This window comes from Gasterosteus aculeatus, chromosome 9 (assembly GCF_964276395.1).
Source record: "Gasterosteus aculeatus chromosome 9, fGasAcu3.hap1.1, whole genome shotgun sequence".
NCBI lineage: Eukaryota > Metazoa > Chordata > Actinopteri > Perciformes > Gasterosteidae > Gasterosteus > Gasterosteus aculeatus.
This window is the reverse complement of record NC_135696.1, coordinates 13470885-13480575: the sequence shown is the minus strand read 5'-3', so window position 1 is coordinate 13480575 and position 9691 is coordinate 13470885. Positions and strand designations below refer to the sequence as shown.

At 43.8% G+C, this 9691-nt stretch overlaps 2 protein-coding genes across 10 annotated transcripts; both read left to right on the top strand.

Annotated features, from left to right (window-relative positions):
- The first annotated feature begins 129 nt into the window (after window positions 1–129).
- LOC144382928 (uncharacterized) lies at window positions 130–3710 on the top strand. 5 transcript variants are annotated; one of them, XM_078108941.1, is made up of 4 exons: window positions 130–362; window positions 978–1635; window positions 1724–1825; window positions 2106–3710. In XM_078108941.1, the coding sequence occupies exons 2-4, from the start codon at window positions 1018–1020 to the stop codon at window positions 3303–3305; spliced, it is 1920 nt and encodes a 639-aa protein (XP_077965067.1). In that variant the 5' UTR covers window positions 130–362; window positions 978–1017; the 3' UTR covers window positions 3306–3710. The 5 variants fall into 5 exon arrangements, with proteins under 5 accessions (XP_077965067.1, XP_077965068.1, XP_040043382.2 ...); XM_078108942.1 differs by having other exon boundaries at window positions 148–390; XM_040187448.2 differs by having other exon boundaries at window positions 195–214.
- Window positions 3711–3909: 199 nt separating this feature from the next.
- On the top strand, window positions 3910–9642 carry LOC120825686 (uncharacterized). Of its 5 annotated transcripts, none has more exons than XM_078108940.1 (6): window positions 3910–4475; window positions 5140–5668; window positions 5801–5947; window positions 6714–8534; window positions 8922–8996; window positions 9345–9642. In XM_078108940.1, exons 2-6 carry the CDS (start codon window positions 5168–5170, stop codon window positions 9360–9362), a joined length of 2562 nt encoding a protein of 853 aa, XP_077965066.1. In that variant the 5' UTR covers window positions 3910–4475; window positions 5140–5167; the 3' UTR covers window positions 9363–9642. The 5 variants fall into 5 exon arrangements, with proteins under 5 accessions (XP_077965066.1, XP_040043372.2, XP_040043374.2 ...); XM_040187440.2 differs by having other exon boundaries at window positions 4281–4589; XM_040187438.2 differs by lacking the exon at window positions 9345–9642 and having other exon boundaries at window positions 8922–9287.
- The last annotated feature ends 49 nt before the right edge of the window (window positions 9643–9691 follow it).

The window sequence follows — 9691 nt, the reverse complement described above, 5'->3', positions numbered from 1 at the left end:
CCCAGCAGTATTTGACCCTAATTTGCGTTTTTTAAATTTAACTTACATGTGACTTTATTGGTGGATTTCCTCTCTAGATCGTTTCCCAGTGTCCGCTGTTTGACATTCCAACCCACTAAAATAATAAAGGGCCGGCTGTTCACACTCCATCCAGCAGGGGGGTGTCGTCGCATTCCGTGTTGCTGTGTTTGGGGGGCACTCCGACGGCTTGGTGGTGAGCGAGGTGCACCAACTTCGCCACAAATATTAGCCAAACGCTAAACAATTCGTTGTTGTAAGAACTTTTGAATTTAGGCCAGGCTGGTTTAATTATTTTCGGCTGTTTATCCTCTTAAAGAAAGTGGAGTCGTCCGGCGGAGAAGGTAACGTAACGCTGGGTTGCTACTCAACGTGAGTGTTGCTAACGTTACGTTAATGCTCCCCGCACCCGAGCTTCGACGTATTAAAAACATCAGGACGAGGGGGTTCGTGCAAATTTGTTGATTGTAGGTGGAATTTTAAAAACCCGTTTGGGGATTTCGCCTATTTTGGTATTCGAAAAAGCCAACAAACGCAAAGCATATACCATCTGCTGCTGTGTAACGTTAGCGTCAAACCCACTAGCAAATAGCCAGTGGAGCTAACTAGCTAGCCAACCAAAGTTAACATTACTATAAAGAAATGATATATTTGTATTTGAAGACATTCGTTTCTTTAATCTGAAATCAACACTACTAGCGGTTGTCCATGATTTATGACAACTGACAGTAAATGTTTCTACATGCACTTTTGTTAACGCCTCTAAACATCGCAACACATTTGAAGTGGCTTGACCTACAAGCATTACTGTATTTGATTGTATACTTTTAGTCCTCTGTACGCCGTTTTGCAAGAAATCCACGTGATATAAGTGAATGTAAAAACATGCATTTATGTTTGACATATAAATCTGTCTGAACTCTTGTATTTACTTTAAAGTTTTTTTCCTTTCTCTGCAGGCTTTGACATCCACTTTGCTGCAGGAGCGCTTGTGAGATTATGCAATCGAGGCGGTCTGAGCACAGTCACAGGCGGCAATACCGCGACAGAAGTCCAAGGCTAAAGGACGACTATGATCATAGATGGGAAGAAAGGCGTGAACCTCCGAGAGATCCACCGCAGGATTCATATCAGAAATATGGTGGAAATGGCTGTAGTAGCAAAGAGCGGACAAGCAGAAGTAGACAATACAGTGACTCGCCTAAGATGCTGTACAGCGAAGACTCTTTGAACAGAGACTTGAGCAGAAAGACCTCAGCGAGGAGACGTATGTCTTCCCCTGATTGGGGTTCTTTTGAAAAGAAAAGTCAAAGAAATGCAGAGGATGGTAACAGGTACAGGCTCGAGCCTGAGAACGATACAACCAGGCGGTCACCCAACAGTTTTTCACGGGCGCACGTGACAAAGGATTTTAAACAAATGCTAACACAAGAAGAGGATTTCCAACACAGGAAAACACCTCAAGACTCCAGGCACAAATATGTGCATGATGAGTTCACGTATAGGCAACAACAGGATAACTGCAGACAATCGTCTGGATATTACAAAGATAGAGTGGGTCACCAAAGGAGCCGAGATCGTTCACAAGAGAGGAAGTCACGTGATCGCTCCAAGAAGGTTGGTCACAATGAATTGGTGTTCCTGTAAGGAATGTGAAATCTTATTTTTAATGCAGTTTGATAACTTTTTCCTCCATGTCCAATAGTGTTATGTCAAACCCAGAGTGCGGAATGACAGCCCCTCCCTGGATCATGAGGAGTATCGTCAAAATATAGGACGATTTCCATTGAGTGCATCTTCTGGACAGGTGGGTTTATTATAATTTTGCAGCAGTGCAGGGTTCAACAGATTTAGCATTGGATCAGAGTCAAATAGGTTGTTTATTATCTCTACATAATATCGGATGGATATCTTTTACACTTCTGGAGACCATTACCCAAGCTGTAGAATCATTACACAAAGTGTTTTTTGTGGGTTTTTAGCTTCAAATTTCTCAAAGATCATGTTTCATATTGCACATGTTTCTTTATCAACCAAATAATGCACGATTGTTTCCATAAACCAGTTTCTTCTGTGTTTCCCATCAGTCGTTTGAGAGTGATGTCACCAACCAAAGTGCTGTTGTACCAGAGCAGGAGTCAACCGTGGGTTTCCAGCGTTTCCTTAATGTGCTCAACAAGGGTGTAAATGTTGCCACACTCACCAAAATAGTGACTCAGTCCTCAACAGAAGTGAGTGATCGGTCAAGTCCTCCTTCTTTCGTGAACACTGATTTTTCCTGGTCTCCCAGTTATGCTGAAGGGCAACATGGAAGCCACCAAAATACCGGCCATTGGAGTGACAGCGAAGGATTTCAGAGACTGGCTTCTTCACAGCCTCGTGAGCGGTCATTTAGCCCAAGGAGGCAGTCTCTGTCTGACGAAAAGTCTGTGCAAAGGGGCAACGAAGAACCAAGTAACTTAAGCTCCAACAGTAGATCCAAGTGCCCCTCAGGAGAACAAAAGATAACACTGTCTCCTGAAGAGGAGCACAAGCAGAGGCAAATGCAGAGTGTTTTGCAAGCCATTGGCATGAATTTGGGATCTGAGGAGCTGGGCCAGATGTCTCATCGGATCCAAGAGCGGTTATATGGAAAAAAGGATAGAGACTGCAATCGTAGAGAAAGCAGGGAAATGGATACCAGGCGAGCGTTTTCACCAAGACCTGACAGTCGATCATCATCCTCATCAAGCAGATCTAGTTATAGTCCGTTAAATCAGAAGTATTACAAGAAAAAAGACTCCTACAGCGTTCAGAGTGATGTAACCGAGGTACACCAAGACCCGGTGCATGAGGGTGTTGAATATGGCCGGAAGAGCACAAGTAGCACTTTACAGCAGAGTGACAAATGTGAGACTTGGTCTGAGGAAAGCACTGCTGCACCTCAAGCATTTTCTCAAAATTTAGCATACACTTTCTTAAAGCCATCTCCTACACCTGCAATGCCGGTGTACTCGCCAGTAGACTGCTTATCGGCTTCATACCCACCCTTTCCTCCTAACTTGCCCCACCTTGGAACCGGGCTTCATATGCCTCCCTTCTTCCCATTCCCCCATGCACCACCTGTGAGTATCTTTCCAGCAGTACTGGCTCAAGCAAGACACTTACTCCCACAGCGCGTTGGCAATCCACCCTTTTTTAACTTGTCAGGTAATAACCCCAATCCACCACTGAACAACACACAGAAATCAAAACCATTGTCAAGGCCTCGCTTTTTGCAAGTCATTGAAACCAAACAACCGGGATGAAGATGGGTGCACAGGGGGCGGAAATCTGACAATTGTAATGCAAATGGTCTTTTCCCACTGGAGATTTGTAAAAGGTCTTCATAAAATAAACTGCAGGGCCTTCACAGAGTTCACACGTCCATTGACAAAATCTCACTGACACGGAAATGAACCGGTTTATTGGCAAACCTGGTTTGTGGGTCTTTGAGTCCATTGTCCTTATAACCGCAACACAATGTTACATTGAAGAAAAACACAGTGTATAAAGTATTTATTGATCTCTGAACATCTTTATTTGATTGATTTTGTTATTCATGATTTGATCAATTATCACTTTTGTTGAAATATTGTAATCAAATAGCACCATAGTCTGGTCCCTGTAGGGTTTTGGACATTAAATTTAATAAAAAATGTGCTATAATCATAGCTGAGCTATTTTCTTTTCTTTGTACACATGCAGAAAAGGGGTTGTAAATATTTGATTAGCATAATGTTAAAGTCAATCATTGTATGTAAGCTGCTAAAAAACATTTAATTGCACCAGTTTTTCCTGACTATATAGGAAGAAGATTCTTAGAGAAGGGAACTGGATGGGATGTACTGAAGTCGAAATTATCCTACATGACAGGCTATGAAAAACCTTCAGTTGAGACTGTACAGAAGAATGCAACATCAGAATGGGAGAAATCAGGATGTTGAAACATAACAAATTGTTAGCATTTGGTATGTTTCAATAACATTTTTCCATTTCTATAACAAGCAGGTTGACTACATTGAATATAGTATCCACATGTCGCATGGCATCGTCTGCATGTAACAGTGTAAAGCAGTGAGATCAGGATGGCATCACTGCAAGTCAGGCAGCTTTGTTTCTTGTTTCCACAAGACCAAAGTTCTATTTAGCTTTGGCAGGGGTTCAATAGAAAACATTTTGAATGGGAACAATAAAATCTGGCATTTTATACGAATGGCCCAGAACATCACTGGTACCCGTCTACATTAACTAGTTGATGGCCTTTACTCATTCGCTGCGGTGTCGGGCCTCCGTCCAGCAGGAGGCGCTGTTACTCTCCACCCGCCAGCACCGCAGCACGCAGAGCCTTCCTCGGCCACTCTTCCTTACTTCTAGCTGTTGTGTTTTTTTAACACTTAACTACGGGTTTCCTTACCTATTGCTGAAGCGCACTAAAGGTCAGTTTTGACAGTTCACTCCTCAATGCTTTGTTTTTCGAAGTAACGTCCTTCTAAAATAACGCCCTTTGCGCGGTGGGAGAGAGCAGATGCTAGCTCGACCCGCGTCAGCAGGTAAACAGTCAAGCTAAGCTAACTGACAACAACCTATAACGCCAGTCACTTTACAGGCTGTAATTTAGCCCAACGCGTATCATTACGTGTTATTTCACAGCATTTCGTATAGAAGTTGGGTTTTCTAATACAAATGCAAGGATCGGTCTTTTAGACTAGTCAGTGGACACCAAGTGGAAGACCTGAGGTACTGAAAACGTTACCAGCTCCCATGTAGGGGGATTGATGAAAGAATAACGTTGATTGTGTCAAAATGTACCTCATGCACACTGCGACCTCTTCTTGAAACTCTGTGACCCAAAACTACTTCAATGTGGCGTCTTGTTTTTACAGCTGCAACCCATTTGTTCTGGATCGATCCATTTGTTTTTTCTTAAACAAACAGCTCGTGTTTGTTTCTATATGTTAATCACAAACCAGCTCAAGATTTCTCACAGGAACACTATACTCTAAATTTCCACCACATTAACAAAGCCTTATGTATACAACTATCATTAAGTTATTATACCACACTGGTCACTAATTCCTCCACCATGATCTTACTTTGCAGAGCACTGACTGCATAAACTGGTGTGAGGATGGATCCAGTTGACTGGAATCACGCTGCGAGTGAGTCTTTGCAGAGAAGTCTGATTCCAGATCGCCGGACTGAGGTCAACAGTCGGGGGGTCGACTCAATCACCAGTGAGGAGTGGCGCACTTTCTGCAGATATGCAAGACGCACTGTTGATGAAGCTCAAAGCTTGGTGGGAGGAAATGTGGCAAGGGAGGAGCTCCGTGTTCCCTCCCGTAACTTTTACGTTAAGGACGCTGAAGTTGAGGACCCGGATGGAGAATCACTTGAAGTCGATGAAGAGGATCCAGAGCTCAAGAGAAAGCGGAAAGAGCTCAGAGAGATAGAGGAGCAAATTATGTTTAAGAGAGCTGCTATTGCCCTGAAAACAGTTGAACCGCTTTTAAAGAAAACAACCTCTCCAGACTTTTTCTTGAATGAATCGGCTACATGCAACGTTGCCAGTCTGAAAGACCGCGTGAATTTAATTTTGCAACGACGTCATCCTTCGGGATTTCTGTCAACGGTGGGTAAAAGCTTGTCGCGTCTCAGCTGGTTTTTGATCATTATTTTACTTTGAAAATCAATATTTTCAGCTTGCGCTGGCCAACTCTCTTCCAATTAATATACTGTTCTCTGTTTTGCTTTTTCTTCTCAGGTCCGTTCACCCAAAGAGAGAATGAACTCATCCAGCCTGATTAAAAATGGTCTGCTGCGGGACGACCATCCTCTGAAGCTCAGAGTGAAGGCACTGATTGAGCACAGAAGATTTAGCGATTCATTTTTTTTGCCAGCAAGAGAAGAGGTTTGTAATGTCCTGAGGTTTTTTGATTCCATCTCAGTTGTGAAGCAGCGCCTCTTGCTTGCATCCGCCACCATTTTCCAATCATGTGACCCACCCAGCTTTCTGGCCTGAATCTGATGAGTCTGGTATGAAACTCTGCTTTCTGGACAAATTCTGTTGTCGTGAGGAGGAAGGGCATTGACACTCTTCCACCCCTTTCAAGCACTGCTGCCAGACACAGCAGCACCTGGTTGTGCTGCTAGGGGCCTCGAGGCTGGTTTTACAACCCATTGAGTTGTGTTTTAGTGTTAATGGTGTAGGACCATGTAGCATGTAGGTCATATTGGGGGAAGACAGGCGGATTTAATGGTTAGGCTTGCTCCATGTTTCACCAATTCCTACCACTCTTTCCGGAAGGTCTGTTCCTCTCTACTACCCATTATAGGAACCATTGCTCTGTCTTAACCCAATTTGTAACCCCGGCAACCTTGTTGTCCCCCTTTGCCAACTCCCATCACAAACCTGTGTCCCACCTAGCGTTTTTTTTAGGCTGGTAGGCGGTGCCCCGGCACCACCTCTATTACTGCACTTGGTCGTCGGTGTTAATTACAATGAGATTAATGTTATGGTTTAATCCCAAATTACATTTTCTTTCTACAAGGAATAGCTTCCGTCCAAATGACCAACAGCAAAATAACAGCATCTATCTCAAACTGGAGTCAAGATGTCTTAACAGACAGTGCCTTTTATACAAGAGTAATGCTTCTGTATGTGTGATTTATCCCAGGCCCCTGACCTCACACCGCCTGCTCCCTGCCGAAGCAACTCTTCACCAGACAACGAGGATGTCGTCCACAAGGGTTTCCAGCGTTTCCTCAGCATTCTCAACGAAGGAGTGGACATGGACTTCCTCAGCAGGATTGTTAACGATGAGCATCCAGATCTTCCTCTAGGTGAGGAGCTCCTCAACGTTGAGGTTCCTGCTGTAGAGAGCATGTCAGATCCAACCTTCAGGAGAGCGAGCCAACAATCCGATAGTGAAGCCTCAGTGCCGGGCTGCCATCGGGCCAACGGTGAAGAAGGGGAATGTGACAAGCCCAGTCAAGAGAGATCCCTCGGTGAGAGACTTTCCCCGCCCGCTAATGACGACGAGGAGAGGAGTCGATCCAAGTCTCCCGCTGCAGTGAAGAAGAAAGAAGAAGAAGAAGAAAAACCAGAGGTGGACGAGCAGCGTGCACATCTCCAGAACATTCTTCAATCTCTGGGGTTGAGCCTGGAAGTAGAGGAGATGAGCAAATTAGCAGACCGGACTCGGGAGAGGCTGTATGGAAAGAAGCACGAAGGCAAAGGACTAGAGCAGGAGATTCGGCAGAGGGCTCCTCAAAGACATTACAGTAAGTCCTCCTCTTCGTCTTCCTCCTCCTCAAGATCAAGCTCCAGAAGCAATAGTCCGAACCCTGCTCGCCGTCGGTCCTCCCACAGCAGACAACGGTCTGAATGCGGTCGCCATTCGAGTGACAGGAGGGCAGATGGACTGGCTTGCCATGTCGGTAGCGAGGACCGCAAAGAAGAGCCGAGTTACGGGGACCACCACGAAAAAAACCCCAAAGAAATGTTTTCTTATCAACAAAACCATACGTATAGCCAGCCCGCTGCTCCTCCTGCATTTCCACAAAACAGTTTCTACCAAAGCTGCCAGTACACTGCCTACCACAGTGGCTCCTACGGCACTGCTTCAAGTTCTCACTGGACGTCTACACAAGTTGCCACGCCGCCTTTCTTTTATACAAGTGGGCCTCCTTATCCACAAAACACCTACCAACACTCTCCTGCCGCTGAAGTGCCCCCTGTCGTTTGTGACCCATATAGACGTATGTCTTTGAAAAAGAACCGATTTTGGAATCCAGATCTGCCGGGGAGCGGAGGCCAAACTGGATCTTTTTCAGGCAATCGCTGCCTGCAGTTTATCAGCACTAAGCAGCCAACCGCTGGCAGCTGTGTACAGGAACCCCCCCCCAAAAAGAAAAAGAAGAAGAAGAAGAAAAAGAATAATAATAATGTAAAGAACCAACAACAAAAACCTACTGGCGTTGCGGTGCACCCTAGAATTCATGCCCCCCCGTATTTGGACACAAACCTGTTCATGAACCCAGATCTGTCAGGGAGTGAAGGCCAAATTGGATTTTTTTCACGCAAATCCTACCTGCAGACAGTCAACCCTAAGAAGCCAACTGCTGAAAGCCGTTTACAGGAACCCCCAAAAAGTCAACAAAAACAAATGAATATGAAGACAAAAGTTCACTTACAGATTGTTCATGTACATAAAGCAAGGAAAAAATACATGAAGGAACTACGAAAATTGGCAGCAAAACAGATGGAGGCGGAGATGAATACTCCACAGCCAGTTGAAGATGACCCTGAAGCAGAGCAGTCAGGAGAACAGCGGCCGTCAACCGAGCAGTCAGGAGAACAGCAGCCGCCAACCCAGCAGTCAGGAGAACAGCGGCCGCCAACCCAGCAGTCAGGAGAACAGCGGCCGTCAACCGAGCAGTCTGGGGAACAGCGGCCGCCAACGGAAGAGGAAATTAAAGCTAACTTGAGGAAAAAGGTTGGTGGAATATTCAATTTATCAGCTTCCAAATGCTTTTTGCTCATGTTCTTTGTCTGCTTGTTAGCAAGATCTATCAAATGTGTTTCTCTGAAATCTGCTGAATAGTGGGGCCACGATTGGCTAAACAACATTTACTTTTAGTGAGTGATGAATTATCACTCAGAAATATTTTAGGATTTTTCATTATTTTCAGAAAGTGTTCTTGTTAGAATTGTTAGTGTTTGCTCATGTACTGCCTTAACTGCATATTTAGTTTAAATCCTTTACACATTCATTCGGTTCTTGGATTATTCTATAGTTTGAGGCATATGCTGACCCTGCAGCCTAAATGTCACAATAATGAATGCCTGCATTGTTCAACAACTTCTCCTCTTGGATTTCAAGCTTAAAGCATTTAACCTGAAGATGAAGCAGAAGGTGCCAGAGCCTGGTTATCCCCTTACCTCTCCGACCGGTGAAGTGAGTAAATCACAGTGTGAGAACACTGATGCTGACAGGGAGTCTCTTTATTCATTGTAAATGTTCTAGCTTGAGAATGCTTTTGTTTCGTAAGCACCGAATAAGAAATTTGCCAATTTTCCCACAGCAATCATTAACCATTGTGTGATTATGCTATTTTATGTTATCCGTTTACAATTCTCCTTTTAAGCGATTAAAACAGCAAAACGGCACATTGAAATCATATTGTAATAATTTATATAATATAAAATGTTGATTGAAATAAAAGATGTACATCATTATTAACTGAGATTTGCCGTTGAGTAGCGGTCATGCGTTTTATTCACTTTTTTTTTCTCTTGTCTGTAGATATGTGGCTCTTCGTGACTGATTATTTGAAACCGCTCTGAGACCCTACAGGCCATGTGGACATCATGTGCAACATATATTGTTTATTGTTTAGTCATATTTCCAGTTTTTCACTGAATCATCTTCAAACTCTAAAAAAATGAAAACAACATTTAAAAAAATATATTTTTATGCCAGCAATTCCCATTTTGGGTTGGGTGAGGTGACTTCTGTGAATATTACCACTTTATTACTGTTTTAAACAGCCTTTCTTTGTCTTGGTCCTGTATGTATTTGATTAAACAAAGTATGTTTTGCAGACTCTGTCTTAATCTGATGAGGAATGTATTTTTATTTTAATAGTGTCT